Here is a 17875-nt window from a genome sequence, read left to right as displayed (position 1 = left end):
AGCAGTGCCCCATCTGCCCGGCATAATTAGACAATTATGCTGGAAGGATCCGTCATTAATTCCTTTGTGGTGGCCAATTTCGCACCACAAAGAGGTTTCAGGTTTAGTTTTCCTTTGCAGATATCTGTTCATTTACCCTGGCCCCTGTTATCGTCCTCGAGTATTGATACTGTGGCAACTTGGGGCAGGAAAATATTCTCCTGCCAATATTGACTGGTTGGTACAGTTGTAGTGAAAAGGCCATGGGGAATATTGGCTGCTGTCTCGCGCTGAATAAAAACAAGCAGCTAGGAAGCAGCACTGTGAAAACACAGGCAGACACACAACAAACAACCATAGTTAATGCATCGAGGTTAGGCACACTGATGAAATATGCATTATGTGGAATTATCCCAGTGTTGCATTGTGGGCTGTATAGACTAACCCACTAAAACACCACCAATTAAATCTGAAATTCATTCATTATATTCATGTTGGAGTGATGAAATACAAAATAAACAATTATCCACCACTTCTCGGAAATGTTGATCTGCTTTGTGAGGTCACATTTTGTCCTATTAACGGTGTCAGCGCCATCTAACTTTAATTAATTTAGTAAGCAGGCTAATATTTTCATTATTTCATGGCATCAGTGATACTCATCTATGATTGGTTGACAGGTGCTTAAACTGTATCAGGATAACTTAAAGGTGCTCTATACGATATTGAGAGCATTAACATAGCATCAAACAACTATTTACTGTGCAAAGATATAGAGTAATGTCTACCTGAGCAGAGAATGAAGTCACTCTCCCACTGTGTGTGTCATAATCCGAGCTTCTCCACGCTTTGTTGACATAGACGGGCCGGCCGCGCGTGCCTTTTAGTGCATGTTTGTGTATGTGAGCGTGCCCCACTGGCTACAACTGGTTACATGACTGGATAACGTTGTCCCAACCGACGGTGTCATCGTGGAAGTGTAACACCCACCCTCCGGTTCCCTCCCAGGTTAACACTGTTAGCACTTTTGCCGTTGTTTCCACTGTTAGCACTGTTAGCTGCGAGCCGCCGGCTCAGCTGTCGCCATGTTGAGAGCCATGCGGAGGCAATAGAAATGCTCCCAATCTTGCATTTAGCACCTTTGAACAGTTTCTGGTTAACAGCTGAAAGCGTAAAGCGTATTCAATTTATAATGACATGAAAAGTAAACAACTTCATGCAAATGATTGGTATCTTTACCTGATAAACAACTTAAATGATATTATTAGCACTAGCATGTACAGCATGCATTGTATATTATTTGTTAAAATTAAGGCAAGCTAAAATGGTAACATTAGCATTTTAACATGCGTGCAGTTAGTTGTCTGACCGCAATTACTATCCCTAAATTTGCACCGTGTCTTTGGCTAAATGGTCAATTAATCATCTATTAGTGGCTAGGACAAAGCTAGGTATGAAACATGAAAAAAGGTGTTCCATCAAAGATCAATGGTGCATCCAAAATCACTTCCTATTTGCTACCATAGTTACTTTATGCCATTTTATTTGAGTGTCCAAAAGTGTAAAACTTGTGCAATGTATACTGCAGTGCCCTCAAATGGAATAAAATGGAATATTTACACTACTTTTAGTTTAATACCATTACCATACTTTTTTTTAATACCATTATTCAACAGAGAGCCATGCTAAATGTGATGAGACACTGCACCTGTCAGTGAGTCAAATTTACTGCTCACAATAAGAGCAAAGTGCTGAGTGTTCATTATGTAAAGAACAGTATATAAGTGAAGGAGGGAGTGATTTCAGACACATCACTTCAACCCTGTATTCAACTATCCAGCCTTTACACTTAATTGCATGGGTTTGGCAGTCTGAAGTTCCAACTCAGCTTTCTGCCTGTTGTTATGGAGCAACCTGCTGCTTGTGAAAGTACAATTTGTAAAAGTCCCTATCGAACATATGTGTTGTCACATTAACCGTTTCACAGTTTCACTGAGAAACTCAGCTTGACAGAGACATGTGGGAAGATATCTTACAATGTAACTCAAATCTGATTAGAGCAGTGATCTAATCAGCCATGAATTCATCTGTGAAGACAAGCAGGCAAAGAGAAAATCACCGCGGAGAATTCTGTATAATTATCAAAAATCTCACAGCGGTACATTAAAATTCTAATTACGACATATTATCTTAATTGCAAAGGAGATGCAAATCAAAACAAGGTTAACGCTGCTCCCTTAACATGCAGGAGAACATGTGGTGGGAACCTCTTCAATATTCACTGAATCAGCTTGACTTGTTCGACATGAGAGGCTGTCATTTTGTAATGCTTCCCTCTCTTAGGGGCGATAATCCTAGCTGAGAGCACAAGCAGCAGCAGCGGCGGCGCAGTCGTGCAACAATGAGACAGAACAAACATCTAATTGCTGTGCTTTCATTTGCTTTTATTGCATCAAACAAAGCTGATGACAGTTCATCCCGAGTTAACTTATGTTGCTGTCCAGAGAAAACCAAGTACCTCCAAAATATAAATGATTCAGGAACTAGGAAAAAAGAGCCTGTCTTAAAGCTTACATGATCTAAAATCAGAGGGCTACCTCCAGGTCAGAGGGTCTGAGAAGTGAAGCCAATGTGGATGTGCCTTTAACTTGCCTTCTTTCTAATAGCCAGCAGGGGGCGACTCCTCTGGTTGCAACAAGAAGTCTGATTGTACAGAAGTCTATGAGAAAATGAGCCTACTTCTCACTTGATTTATTACCTCAGTAAACATTGTAAACATGAGTTTATGGTCTCAATCACTAGTTTCAAGTCTTCTTCAATACAGCATGATGTTCATTTAGTATTTATGGTCTCATTTAGAGTCAAATAGACCATAAAGCAGGGTATGCTTTAGTGCGAGGCTACCTTGTGATTGACAGGTCCCTACCTTGGTTGGAAGTTGTCCAGGTTTTCGTCGTAGAACTTTAACCCTTTCACAGTGTGCTTTCAGTTCATGAAAGTTAATAATAACCTTTTTGGTCGCCTGTAAATGTCTTATTCAGGGTTCAGTTGTATTTATCGCCACCCTCTCGTGTCATTAAATAGTTAATGCTACAAATCTCCCTTTAAGGTACATTTTGAACAGAGAAAAATGCATGATTAATTTACGGTGAATCACGATTACCTATTTTAATCGATTGACAGCTCTACTTCTTATATACAGCCTATGTCTAAAACCCAAATATGGGCTTGTAATCCTTCAAACGATCTGAACACAAAACAAATCACGAAAACTGATGCTCAATTTTCACTCTGCTGAATAAGAAACACCCATGTCTAATGTGCAACAAATACAACAGAAAAAAAAAAAAAGTTCTCAAGAAACTGCAACTCCCATGGTACACAACAAATTGCTTGCCATAAATTGTATCTGACAGGTACACACTGTAACTCTGCAGACATAAGACAGCCGGGTGACAGCAGGCACAAGGGGTAATGGTGAAAAGGAGAAGAACGTGCCATTGAACATGGATTTATGAGCGGGTCCAGACTGAGGTGATCCATCAGTGGAGTCACAGAGCATCAAACGTGTTTAGGACACATTTAAATGAGGCGGTTTCAAAGGGTGCCAATAGTCAAAAACATGTGGGATGTGTCTGGGAAACCAGCAATTTGCAGCTTTTTAGCAGAGGAGAAGTCTGTTGCCACCCACAAAGGGTGATTTTCAATCCGGTTCAGTCTCTTAATTGGAGTAGTTATGCTTTGATAGAGAGCTCCCATTTCTCCGGAGGTTCTCGCAGTAGCCTAATAACAGTATGTGGCAGCTTTAAACAAACTACAGCCCTTTTTGAAACATCAGATTCCTGACAGAAAATAATAAACTAGAGGTGCCCTATGTTTTCACAAAAAGATATTGGAGTTTCTCTACCAATTGGCTTTAGGGATGGTGGTTACCCACATACTGTAAATTGAGTTTCTCTTTCTCACTTTCCCCCACAAAACACACACATACAGTGCAAACACTCTCACAGCCCAACCCTTGCTGGACAGAAATAAATGGAGACCCCAGGAGTTCCCTTTGGCCCTGGCCCTCGCAGTCTATAACAGAGCCGACAGCTCCGATCGCTCCTGAGAAAGCAAAAGCTGCTCGGGGATCGCTTTACAATTCTCAGGGGCTCGAATAACCTGATCTTGAACTGATCCCGCGCACTGATCCTTCGGTATTGGGTTAGGAACGTGTGAAGGGGCCTGTTGAATGAGCTCGCTGGATATCAACATCCTCACTCCGTGTTGCTCCAGCCCGGCAGATTGTTTGACTTGATTAGTCTCTGCCCGAGTGTTAGACTACCCAACGCCAAGCCCTCCAGACACCCGTATCAATGTGTCAGAGGGAAAAGTGCTCTCCCAAGTCTCAAGGTGGAGACCATTACCCTGAGTGAGAGCACTGTAAGTTAATAGGATTTGCTCCCGATCAAGAGACTGAGCTATTTCCTGAGGCTGTTACAGGCCGAAGCACAAAAATAAATGTTCCTTTATTCAACACTATTAAGCGTCCCCCCCACCCCCCTCCCAAAAACTCCCCAACACCACCAACCGCTCTGACCCCACCCATTCCTTTTTCTCCCTGTTGGAATATCTGTTTTTACTGCAGGAGGTTGTGCTCTCCCTCTCCTTTTCTCTTGTTTTTTTTTTTTTTCTCCCGAGCAGCCAGTAAAAGTAAAAGGTTGGCACTTTTTGTCTAAAGGAGCCATTTGTTCAGGTGAAAATGAAACTTGCATGGTAAGCAGAGCCGGGCCCGCGGTTGGACAGGGGCAGAGGGGATGCCAGATTAATCATATGGACTATACACCATGAGGATATTCATTGAGGAGTAATTGCCAAGGGGCTTTATGTAATGTATTCTCCCCATGAGGTAAAACCTTGTAGCAGTGAGAAAGGATAATAGAGTAAGAGGATCATATAAAATGTTTGCTGCTCCAACCTTTAACTCGGAGCTTAACCCCGACCTCGGATAGTAATTACAGAGTTAATTGCCTACTGATCTGAGGAGGAAGCTACATCCAGCTCCACTGCAGATGTCAATTGGACTTAAGAATCTCCTTCTGAGGGGCGATAGATCACGGGTTGTCTTATGTAACTTAAAGAAGGGACAATTAGCAGAATCAAGTGGTGTTGATGTTAAAGTTGTGTTAAAGTTTATAGCAACTACAGTTGGACAGTAATTAATTTATCTAACTATATTTTATTGAAATTATTCAATTAATATGCTAATCTATTAAAAATAATAGAATAATAGAATAATAATGTGTTACCATAGTCCAAAAACACTTTGTTTACTATGATATAAAACACAGAAAAGCAGCAAAACATCACGTTTAAGAGGCTGAAACAGGTGATTGTTTGACATTTTTTGCTTGACACATTACTTTAATTTTCTTTTCATTGACTAACCAATTACTCCACTAATTCTTTCAGCACTAAATAATAACCATGATGGCGTCATATCTTGTTATCGTCTTATAAAATACAGGCATCCAAATAATCGATTCACAGAAAAATCTAATTAAAAACTAATAATATAGTTATTGAAGTTTTTGTTTTACACATATGATGAATTTTGTCTGGTGTAATGCATGTCATTGAACATTAATTACTTTTTTTTTATCATGTGATTTTAAATATTGTGATATATATATATATCAATGTCAGAAAAATATTATTTATATTATGAAATTGAACTATTATAAACTATAAGGTCGGATTTCAATGGTACACACTGTTCCTTTGAACTTTTCATCTATTAGCAGAAATGGAATATAATATTCATAACTATGTTTTCATTAGTGTATAATCACCTGAAACTAAGATTCGTTGTGTTTTCGTATGGCGTTACCATGGTTTTGCACTCATCGGCTCACGTTACCACAGTCTAAAAAAGACAGGAGTGAGCAAAGGTGTGCACAGTTGGTTGCAATATGCAACCACACCACTAGATGCTGCCAAATTGTAACATGTATCGTCTTTCATTGAAAACATAGATTAGATTAAATGAGCATATTGTGTTATTGTTCAATTTTACGCAGTGCTGTAATACAGACTATAAATTGTGATAAAAAACTACAAAGTTGGGTATCGAACTTTTTGTTTTAATTCATGTGAAGAGACTTGTCTGATATAATGCAGTGCAACACAGCTATGTGTTGCATTAAATACGCATTTGATTTGTTATAGTGTGATACATATTTAGATACTATCAACAAAATTGATTCCAGCCGTGACGCTCAGCACTAATTCTTACCATATCGCCCAGCCCTAATAGTAACCAGTCTTCCTTTGGTGTGCATGACAACACAGCACTCAAGTTTTGACAACTCCACATAGAAAATAAAGCACATTAGACTATATAATAAGCCTCTCTGGGTGAAAAAAAAGCAGACAGATTTCCTCTGGATTTGTTTAAAACCTTAAGAGAGAATAGAACTGGCGCATTTCACCACAGATCTGAGCACAGCTCACTCAGGAAACCTGAATGTCTTCAGCGAGTCAAATAGTTAAGTTGAGCCGGTGCTGCCATAAACCCGGTGGGAGAGCTTGGAATAATCTAGGCGATGTTAATGATGCAATTTATATGTGAGGGGACCGGTGTTTGGCAGGCTCTTTCCGTCTGAGCGGGCTGCACAACCCAGCGAGCTCCCAGCACCCCCTGCTAGATGGAGGGGGTGGAGTAGGAGGAGGATGTCAGAGCCCATGTGAAAAGAGGGAGCGAGCGAAGCACTGATAAGAGCCATTACTATTAGTGTCTGTCTGTCACCTGCTGTGCGTCATCCAGCCTTCTCTCTCTCCACATGCGCCCCCATCCCCGTCGTCGATCCATCCCCATCCGTTTTCCTGAGGCACATCACTTCAAATTTGCACTCACCTACACATTTTCCATCCTGTCACAGATATACTCGCTCGGCTTGAAAACTGAGCCAAGCTGCACTCTGAAAACTACCGCGAGCTTTGTTTCAAAACACTTGTGAATTAGTGGAGGTGCAGACAGCTGCCAGCATTTATTCGATAAACAAAATAGCTATAGATGAATAACTGAATTGGCACGAGGGGGACGTAATATTCCAGACGTACCGTTTTCTCAGTTTTTCCAAGCAAACACAAAGCCTAATTTGGTATTTCATTTATTACTTGGCACAATACAACAGCTCCTTAAACTTATGAACTCGGGAGAAATGAACAGTAATTGCAGGCTGTTCTTTATTTTCTTAAGACCTTTTTAACCAAAATATTTAAAGCTGTTTTTCTCAGTTGCTATGCAACACTTCAACCGCAAGAGTGGGAGCATGCTGAGAATGTGCCAAATAAATGCTACTGCCACAGACATTCTGCGGGGAAATATGAGAGAGGGGGCATCGTTCAATAATCGTATGAAAATGTAGAGCGGTTGTGTAAAATGCACAATCATCTTTTCATTCATCAGTGACTTGACCTGTGTCAACACATGATTCCAACCAATAGTTTGTTTAATGAACCATTGTTTATAGTCTGAAAGGCTCATGTGAGCACAGTTTTTTTTAATCGCCTGTGCACCAAACGTACAAGTGGCTGCAGAATACAGCGACTTGTCCTGTGCAAAAATATCATTCGCTAATTTGACATGAGAATGCTGCCAGATATGTGGACTACTGTCTCTTTCACAAGTCCTTTTAGATTTCACTCAGAGCTCGCCTCGAGCCCGGGCAACTGTACAACAGCCAAGCAAAAAAGCAAGCAAGCCAACGGTGCTGCCTTTCTTCCTGAGCCTGGAACCAAGGACTTAAAGCAAGGACACGTTATGCAAGATATCACATTCAATTCCACTGCCAGCCTCTGAGGCCAGATGATACACGTTGAGTGGAGTCTGTCTCTCGAGCCCTCAATGTTAATCAACACTCTTTCCAATGCATACTTATGAGTTACAATCTACTCCCCACGTCTTCCCTTTGGCAGCTTAAATTAAGTCGCAAATTTGACGGCAAATTAACTTCAACGGGGACGGTAATGTGTCACCTATACGGCAATCTGTGCTGTTTCTCGCCAGGGCAACACAAAAAAATCTCGCGCATCTGTGAGGAAAATTAAATCAAACAAATTATTTTTGTGTGAAAGTCAAATTCCGAGGAAACAGAAGAAAGGAGGCGCCACGCGGCGGGGCCAATCAGCTGTTAACAAATCCCCTCTGATGACAAAGCCTTGCATAATCGCCCAGTCAACCTTTATCATCGTGATCACAGAGCTTGAGATTTAATGCGTGCTGGTATTAGCTGTGACATACAGTCACAATACAGTTGAGGTGGGAGGAACACATGCTCAGGCGGTGCGTGTGTGTGCACGTACATGTGTGTGTAAAGGGGAGGTGGATGTGGAACCAACAGAGATCTCCCCACTTCATCATTGAGTAAATGGCACCGCAGACGTGAGCTGCGACTTCACAGCTGCCTCATGGCGGGTGACATTGAAGCCCACGCATGAACACATCGCTCATCAAAGCGAATGAGGCGTTCGTTGCTTCCGCTGCTTGTGCCGGGGAAAAAACAATGGCAGCCCCCCCCCCCCCCCCCTCCCCTCCCTCAAGTGCACACTTGCACACCTGGAATGTCTAGAATGAGTGGAGATGGGAATGAAAAAGGGGGGAAAAATCCATTTGGTTTCATGCATCTCTCACAAGAAGCTTAACAGACTGTAACCTTCCGCTGCTTCGTAATGGGGAGGAAACGGCAAGACCCCGGCGCCATAAAACGGCTCAGAGCGGGTGCTAACAGTGGTTCAGCAATTAACCTGTCTTAAAACAAACAAGGGGCTTTTGCTTTAACAACAGGCACACACTTGAGAGGGTTGATTTCTGCGGTGTGAAACTCAAAGGCCCACCAGGGTTCAGGTTTTAATCGGTCATTAGTGTGCTCATTTCGGCACAGCTGCGCCGACATCTATGCAACTACAAGCTCACTCGGTGTGATCAAAAACCAAAAAGCTCTTATCCAAGAATGACTCGAAATCGAATCACTCAAAAGTCTCCTCACAGACAAAGAATATTTGTCTTAACACCAATCATAAAGTGTGAGATGTAAAAACAGAAAGCAACGGTAAAATTGTGAATGCCCTCTTTTAGCGCATAAGCACATCCTCCTGCAAGTTCAGTCACACAGTTTGAACACAAAAGCTCCACTCTTTCTCCTTAACTGTCCTCTTTTTCTCTAAGTGGAACCAGACGTAGGCATTTCTTCATTTAGCCCCATTCGAATGGAGGCAAGTTGCTGTTCTTTATTTATTTAACAAAAAAAAACGAGCCGTAAAAGCCAAACATTAGGTCATGGAATATTTTCACCCCGAGAAAAATAAGTCAATGCCTTCAATGAGACATCAAACCCGGTTTTTAAGTATTCCCCTACAAAATATGAGCTGGTGAGGAACTTTTTTTTTTTTTTTCTCGAAGTCGAAGTAGTGCTGTGGGATTGTTCTGTTTTTTAAATACAACTTTCAACAGTGTGGCGCTGCACATGCGTTTCCAATTAAGAGCTCAGAGCCAACATCCAAAGCCTGCTGGGCCCCACTCACCCCGTCCACGATTGACCAAGTCGGAGGAAATGTTAAACAGGCATCATAACCAAAACAGAGACGGCAGATTTTTCAAAAGCCTTTACTTTCTAAACAATAATTAAGACATCACGGTGAATTGATGATACGGACTGCAAACAAAGCGTGCAATCTAAATAAAGAACAGGGGAATATAGTTAATCACAACTTTTTTTTGTGACGCGTTCACAGCTAGGGCACTTAGGCACAGCAATTTGTCCCTTTGGTGAGTGGGTACAAAGCCTGCTTACAGTGCAAAGAAATAAAATATGTCAATGCAGTTGATTTGTGAGGAGCATAATGAGAATGCACGGTTTACACGAGGCACTCAAGAGTAGGATCTACTTCCCTGGCAGCGGCAATAACTCCCTATGAGCCTGTCTCTGCTCAGACTTCAATCTCGTGGCCCTAAGGAGCTGTTGGAGGACTTTGATGTTCTGTCTAAATGAATTGACTGTGCTTCTTGATATAGCCCTCCAGTCAACCGACTCGCCCCACCGATTCTGTCACCTGCGATAAACACCATGCATGCTCAGAGGCGGCGGTACCGGATTCTGCATCGCATGCTCAGAAAGGCCATTTTTTTCCCCCCCTTCATCTACAAATGACTGAAAATAAAATAGGATTGTTGTTTCCCGCCGTGCCCTATCTGAGGAGAAGCCCTTTGATGTGTGAGGCTGTATGTGAGCAAGCAACGCCGGGCTGGTTTTTGTTACCTTACAGCCCTGCAACATCCAGTAGGTGAGCCTTTATGTCGGATGCACCTTCAGGGCATGGTGTTTGTTAGAGCCTGGGCAAAGCCAACAACCTCCAACCCACTTCTATCGTTGCTTTTTTTTTTCTTTCTTCTTCTTCTTCTTAAGAATCAGAGCCAGACATACAAGCTTGTTGCAACTTCACCGACTTGATCCAAACAAAATCTAAGGCTTATAAAGGAGCACTGGTGCACAGATAAGGAAGTAAGATGTGTTGATACTCGGGCTGTCAAAGTTAACGTGATAATAACGCATTAACGCAAATTTGTTTTAATGCCACTAATTTCTTTAACGAATTAACGAAACTTGATTTTTAGGTTGAAGCGGGCTTTTAAAGCGATTGAAGATACTGTTATCATATGAAACTAGAAACCTAAGGAATCCATTGGTAGCAACCATGTCATACTAGCTGTTCCCTTGACCTCTGACCTCAAGATATGTGAATGTAAATGGGTTCAATGGGTACCCACGAGTCTCCCCTTTACAGACATGCCCACTTTATGATAATCACATTCAGTTTGGGGCAAGTCATAGTCAAGTCAGCACACTGACACACTGACAGCTGTTGTTGCCTGTTGGGCTTCAGTTTGCCATGTTATGATTTGAGCATATTTTTTATGCTAAATGCAGTACCTGTGAGGGTTTCTGGACAATATTTGTCATTGTTTTGTGTTGTTAATTGATTTCCAATAATACATATATACATACATTTGCATAAAGCAAGCATATTTTCCCACTCCCAAGTTGATAAGTATATATAAATGTATGTATAAATACTTGACATATCTCCCATTCAGGTACATTTTAAACAGATAAAAAAATGTGCGATTAAATATTTTAATTTTAATTGACAGCCCTAGTTGATACGTCTACCTTGGGACTTCTAGTTTGTCATGATGTGTGCTTTGAATATGGATAAGTAGTGACAGGAGCCATAATGCATGAAAAGTGAAAAAAAAAAAAAAAAATTTATCAGGGCTAAAATAGCACTGAGTGCAACCAATCGACGACTAGCAAACACTGCAACGGATGATTTTGATCAAAGAGCGGGGCAGAGACAGCGGTTAAAGGGAAACAATACTTATCCATCTAAGCTTCAGCTTGGTCAATTCTCATTTGACTAAATCCAATTACCATCGATTCTGCATCTTCTTAAAGCCGAGGTTTAGGTTTTCCTTGATAGTGCAGAAATCTTAACTCATAGATGAAGCGGCAGTATTTAACCTATTACAGCCTCCGATGAAGCGGTTAGGTTTTGGAGGAAAGTACGGGTTCTACTGGCAAACGCATTGATCCTCCCACACCCTGGGTTTTCCCAGCGTGCGCAGCGATTCCTGTGCAAAGCCTCTGAACACTTCTCTCCCTCCTCCAGCAGCGGTTGGTGCTCCTGAGCAAACCTGCCCTGGATCGAGCATCTCATTTAAGTCACTGGGCCCTTTGATGTGGATTCAGTGCTGCGGTGCATATCATTCGTGTTTGAAGGTTCAGCTTCCACAATACAGCGGGGTTTGAAGTTTCACATATTGCAAGTGCTACAATGTGATAATCTGGGAGCCAGTTATGCATTATACATTTTTCATAAAAGAACACCATCACCTGAAAGTGGAATGTGGAAAAAGTCAGCGCTTCAAGGTATATATTGACAGAAACTGTTTCTGAGACTTCTGGGTGTGGGACGAAAACACTCTTGTTATCGTGAGCATTTCAGAATCGGCTCTACATCTTCTCTCTGAAGGGGGTAAATATCCAAATAAACAGAGTAGAATAACATTTGACTGGGGTCTGCCATGCCATTATAAGACCAATTTAGTTGACTGAACGCTTCTCACGGGGGCACAGAGGCCATGACGGCTCTTTCTCCAGCAAGGGCCTGCAATAAAGATCTCCTTCTCCATCTGATTTCACAAAGGACTTGATATGCACCTTGGGGCACTTCCTTCAGTGTCTTCTTAAATAAAACATGATAAATCCTTGGCAAGGTCTTTACTGAAGCAGACCAAACTAAATCTATAGCTTTAGCTAGTGTAATGACAAGAAACACGGATATAATCTCTGTTGAAAATTTTGCAGTTACAATTTTCAAGGTTGTAAGTGGAAAAGTGAGCCCACCAGCTCTTTTCTTTTTTAAAGGGAACCTTTTATGCTTTTGTGCTTTTTCCCTTTCCTTTAGTGTGTTATATAGTGTTTTTGTGCATGTAAAAGGTCTGCAAAGTTACAAAGCCCAAAGTCCACGCCTTTTCTTCCGTAACATGGTGATGTCACCAAGTAACATATTTGCATAATACCTGCCTAGCGTCTAGTTTGGCACGCCCTCAAACACAGCTAGTTCGAGCCATGGATGTATAAAGAGAATTGGATACAGCGTTTGGGGCGGGCTCCCCGGGGTGATGTAAAGTACCCGGATCATCCGGCGGGCTTCCGCATCCACTGGGCCCATAGAGCAGGCGCAGTAGCGTTTCCTTCAACCCCACCTCCCAGCCCTCGGTCCAGCCTCGGTCTTTGGCTCATTCACATGAACGAAGGAAGGAAAATAACTCTGGATTCGGCTATTAGTACATATTCCAACTTTTAGGACCTAATGATTTAAATAAGGGCTATTTAAGTGTTCGTATTTGGGAAGTTGATTCACCTCAAGAAAAATTATCTGCCAAGTTACAGACGTATCTTTTCCAATGTAAGTCTATGGGGAAAAGTATTTTTGGGCTCAATGGCATCACATGATGGACACGGAAGTTGTTGTTCCGCTGTTTGGCCACTACGAAAAAAAGCACGGCGCTCTTCCTGGGGGCTTGGTTCGAGCAGAGCCGGAGCGGAGTCCGAAGAGTTTGATTCGGTTGACAAATCATAACAGTGGGCCATCTGACCAATCAGAGCAGACTGGGCTCTTCGAGAGGGCGGGGCAGGAGCTCAAACAGAGGGTGAGGAAGGTGAAGTGCTTTTTGAACATTAAAGCATGCAAACATTCTAATGTTCTAGTAGAAACCCCAAATACAAGTATGAACTTGAAAATGAGCACAATAGGTCCTCTTTACATTTAACTGCATCTAGCACACACGCTATTTAAAATAGGGGGAGTTGTTGGCCAATAAAATCAAGCTGGCAGTTAATGTCTGTGAGTGACTGAGGTTTATGTAAACGCTTCTGATGGTGATAATTAAAGAGTGTTTGTATGGAGGTGCACAGCTCCGCGTCTCTTTTTAAAGGATGCTTACTGTCTCCAAAGCATGGAGATGGTGGCAGCCTGAGGGCCTGCCGGCTTTCTTTTCCCTCTCTCTGTATCTATCTTGTGCTAAATACACACATAAAAAAAACACTCACACACACACACACAAGCACATGTGTACAAAGACGAACTCTACACACTGTACCGACACGTACAAACAAAAAACCCACACACAAGAAAGAGACGGCGCTTTCACAAACATCAGCCTCTCAATTAGCTTCTGCACTCATTTCTCCTTGGAAGAGAATTATTTTTCAGCTGGGTGCTTTTTCTTTGTTTATTGTGAGCAGACCAAAGCCTTATCAGCAGCTAATCACTGCATGTCAAATTCACAGACTTACTGCAGTCACTTAAAAAAAAAGAAGAAAAAAAAAGAAGGATTCAGTGAATAATCTTCTCAAGTTCAGATTGCCATTTTAGATTTGGACTATCACCAATTTCTTTTAGATGCTCGAATCTGTCTAACAGCCAGGGAGAAGATCAGCATTTGTTTGATATAATTCCTTGTGACATGTTAATTGCATCTACTTGTAATTCTCTCTAATTGATGTTTGATATGTCTCAGGAAATTAGGCCAACTAGATAACACTGCAAATATTATGAATCCTCCCCGCCTTTCTCTTTCCACGGCAGGTCTGATGAATGCGCAACACCTAAAGCTGTAATGTGTCAACATGCTGTGCAGCTATGCTCTGTATTCCCAGGCTGACAGACCTAAGGTTAGAAGCATATCACCGTCTATTCAAAACGCACTACGGAGGGCCAGAGAACACTAACCTGAGCAATTTTCACGGAGTTCTGGGTCGAACCGCCGGCATGGTACTCGACTTTGTTCCTCTTGACAATTTCTTCAAATCTGAAAAAAAAAAATGAAGTACAAGATTAACCACTAAGTGAATCAGAACAGACCTGCTGATAAAGGCTTAGTGTAAACACCAGATACAACCAGCTGTAACATGGGCAGACTACAGGTTTATTAACACATTACAACATGTGTAGGAGGAGTGAAGAGAAATTGCATTTCATAAGCACCACAAAATGAGTCAATACAAAATCCATTAGGAGAGGTTACACAGGTACAGTTGTAGAGCAGCTGTGGATACAGATAATGAATTTTAGTACAGACATTTGTGGTCTCCAGAGAACGAATCCTAATGACTCTGAGGATCAACCTTTTTATCACTATCAACATGTCATATGTTAACTGAATTCCAGTGAGTCTCAGTTGTAATGTGAGCCATGCAAGCAAGTTGAAATACTAATGTTAGCATCACAACCTGCTAACATGCTAAACACATATCAAATCGCATCTTGTAAGTATGCCTACATAACATCTTAAGCATGCTAACATGCCAAAAGTTAGCATGCTAACATGCCAGACTTAATTAATACATTTTAGCATGCTAACATTATGCTAACAGAATACATTTAGAATGCCAACAGAATCTTTATGTCAATATGAAGATGATTAATAAGTTGAGGTTGGTATACTATTGGCCACTTGGAGTGGCAGCTGGTCATTTCAACCATTTACACATGACTTTGCTAAGAATTTCAACCGTTTGATATTTTTAGCTAACTATTTCAACCATTTATCCATTACTTTAACTATTCCCACCATTCCTCTATTAACAATAGATGATGAATTATATATAATTATATATAGATGAATTATCTAACAATCTCAACTATTTATCTATTACTTTTAGGGAACTATTCCTACCATTCATCTATTACTTATCACTAACTATTTAAACCATTTATCTATTACCTTTAGGGAACTATTCCTACCATTCATCTATTACTTATCACTAACTATTTAAACCATTTATCTATTACCTTTAGGGAACTATTCCTACCATTCATCTATTACTTATCACTAACTATTTAAACCATTTATCTATTACTTTTAGGGAACTATTCTCACCATTCATCTATTACTTATCACTAACTATTTAAACCATTTATCTATTACCTTTAGGGAACTATTCCTACCATTCATCTATTACTTATCACTAACTATTTAAACCATTTATCTATTACCTTCAGGGAACTATTCCTACCATTCATCTATTACTTATCACTAACTATTTAAACCATTTATCTATTACCTTCAGGGAACTATTCCTACCATTCATCTATTACTTATCACTAACTATTTAAACCATTTATCTATTACTTTTAGGGAACTATTCTCACCATTCATCTATTACTTATCACTAACTATTTAAACCATTTATCTATTACCTTTAGGGAACTATTCCTACCATTCATCTATTACTTATCACTAACTATTTAAACCATTTATCTATTACCTTTAGGGAACTATTCCTACCATTCATCTATTACTTATCACTAACTATTTCAACCATTTATCTATTACCTTTAGGGAACTATTCCTACCATTCATCTATTACTTATCACTAACTATTTCAACCATTTATCTATTACCTTCAGGGAACTATTCCTACCATTCATCTATTACTTATCACTAACTATTTCAACCATTTATCTATTACTTTTAGGGAACTATTCCTACCATTCATCTATTACTTATCACTAACTATTTCAACCATTTATCTATTACCTTTAGGGAACTATTCCTACCATTCATCTATTACTTATCACTAACTATTTCAACCATTTATCTATTACCTTAAGGGAACTATTCCTACCATTCATCTATTACTTATCACTAACTATTTCAACCATTTATCTATTACTTTTAGGGAACTATTCCTACCATTCATCTATTACTTATCACTAACTATTTCAACCATTTATCTATTACTTTTAGGGAACTATTCCTACCATTCATCTATTACTTATCACTAACTATTTCAACCATTTATCTATTACCTTCAGGGAACTATTCCTACCATTCATCTATTACTTATCACTAACTATTTCAACCATTTATCTATTACCTTCAGGGAACTATTCCTACCATTCATCTATTACTTATCACTAACTATTTCAACCATTTATCTATTACTTTTAGGGAACTATTCCTACCATTCATCTATTACTTATCACTAACTATTTAAACCATTTATCTATTACCATTAGGGAACTATTCCTACCATTCATCTATTACTTATCACTAACTATTTCAACCATTTATCTATTACTTTTAGGGAACTATTCCTACCATTCATCTATTACTTATCACTAACTATTTCAACCATTTATCTATTACTTTTTGGGTAACTATTCTCACCATTCATCTATCACTTACAATTTCAACCATTTAGCTATTCATTTTACCTGACTATTTTAAACCATTTATGCATTACTTTTAGTAACCCGTTTGAACCTCTCTGCTTCAATTGCAAGACACAGTGTTACGGCTCTCTGCAATTTCTATTTCTTTTAATGTATCGAGCTACTCTACAAACGTAACACGTATCCTGGCAACTGCAGATGAACCCCCTTGTTGTGGGAATCACTGGGTTAACTCATCAAAATGTTTTGATTTTTTCTTTTCTGTCCTTCTGTAAAAATGACAGCAGCATGTCAACTCGGCAATATAATATAGTTGAAAATGGCATACTTATTTTTTTTTTTTCGCCATTCTTCATCTGTGACCTTCCAGGTGCACGCTGTTTATATAAACTGCTTAAAAAGAAAAAAAGAGCAAAAAAAGAAAAAGCTGCGAGCAAGTGCTGGATTTTGTTAAATGGGATACTTGACCACAAATGTTGCTGGAATTGAAAAGAGGCAGTTAGGGTCTAAATGCCAACTTGATAAAAGCAAAAGAGGAACATTGTCCACACATGGTTGTAGTTAGCCAAACAGTATTAAAGCAAGATGAGCAGCGAAAGTTATTTTCTGAGGGAACTTGAACTGCTCCCTCAAAGGGGATGCATGAAATAAAAAAGAAGCTATTCATCTTTCCAGATAGGCCGCCATTTTGTATTTCATCGGTGGTGTTTTTCAGAGCAATTAGAAAAACAAGTTTTTACAATTTCCTTGTGTACAAAAAAACCTCATAGCCGGATAACTTGTTTGGAGACCACATCTGATTAAATGTTTGATGTATGAACCGTACCGCGGAGTTTAGAGATGAGTGGAACAGACTAAACACAATGAGTCAAGAAAACAGACATGACATTGGGGAGTGGGGAGTAAACAATTGCTGAGTTTTCAAACATAAACCGCAGCAACACCCTTGGGTCTCCAGTGAAATACTGAAGGCGGTTTCTATCATTTTTTTTTTGTATTTTCCCATCATACTGCCATTTCAAACATCAATAGCTTCAATGCTTAGGCGTAACGTGATGCAAAGCTGGGCTACGCTGCGAGATAGAGTCTTTATCTGGGGAGCTGAGAA

General features: G+C 40.1%; 1 protein-coding gene across 2 annotated transcripts in view; it reads right to left on the bottom strand.

The window, feature by feature from the left end:
- Positions 1 to 17875, bottom strand: part of adkb (adenosine kinase b) — a 123226-nt gene that overhangs the window by 87801 nt on the left and 17550 nt on the right. For both annotated transcript variants that reach the window (XM_074619462.1, XM_074619463.1), the window contains one exon: positions 14320 to 14398. In XM_074619462.1, the coding sequence (XP_074475563.1) occupies positions 14320 to 14398 (79 nt within the window). The remainder of the gene's footprint in view (positions 1 to 14319; positions 14399 to 17875) is intronic.

This window comes from Sebastes fasciatus, chromosome 20 (assembly GCF_043250625.1).
Source record: "Sebastes fasciatus isolate fSebFas1 chromosome 20, fSebFas1.pri, whole genome shotgun sequence".
Lineage (NCBI taxonomy): Eukaryota > Metazoa > Chordata > Actinopteri > Perciformes > Sebastidae > Sebastes > Sebastes fasciatus.
Note: the sequence above shows the minus strand (reverse complement) of the source record. Positions and strands in the feature narration are given on the sequence as shown.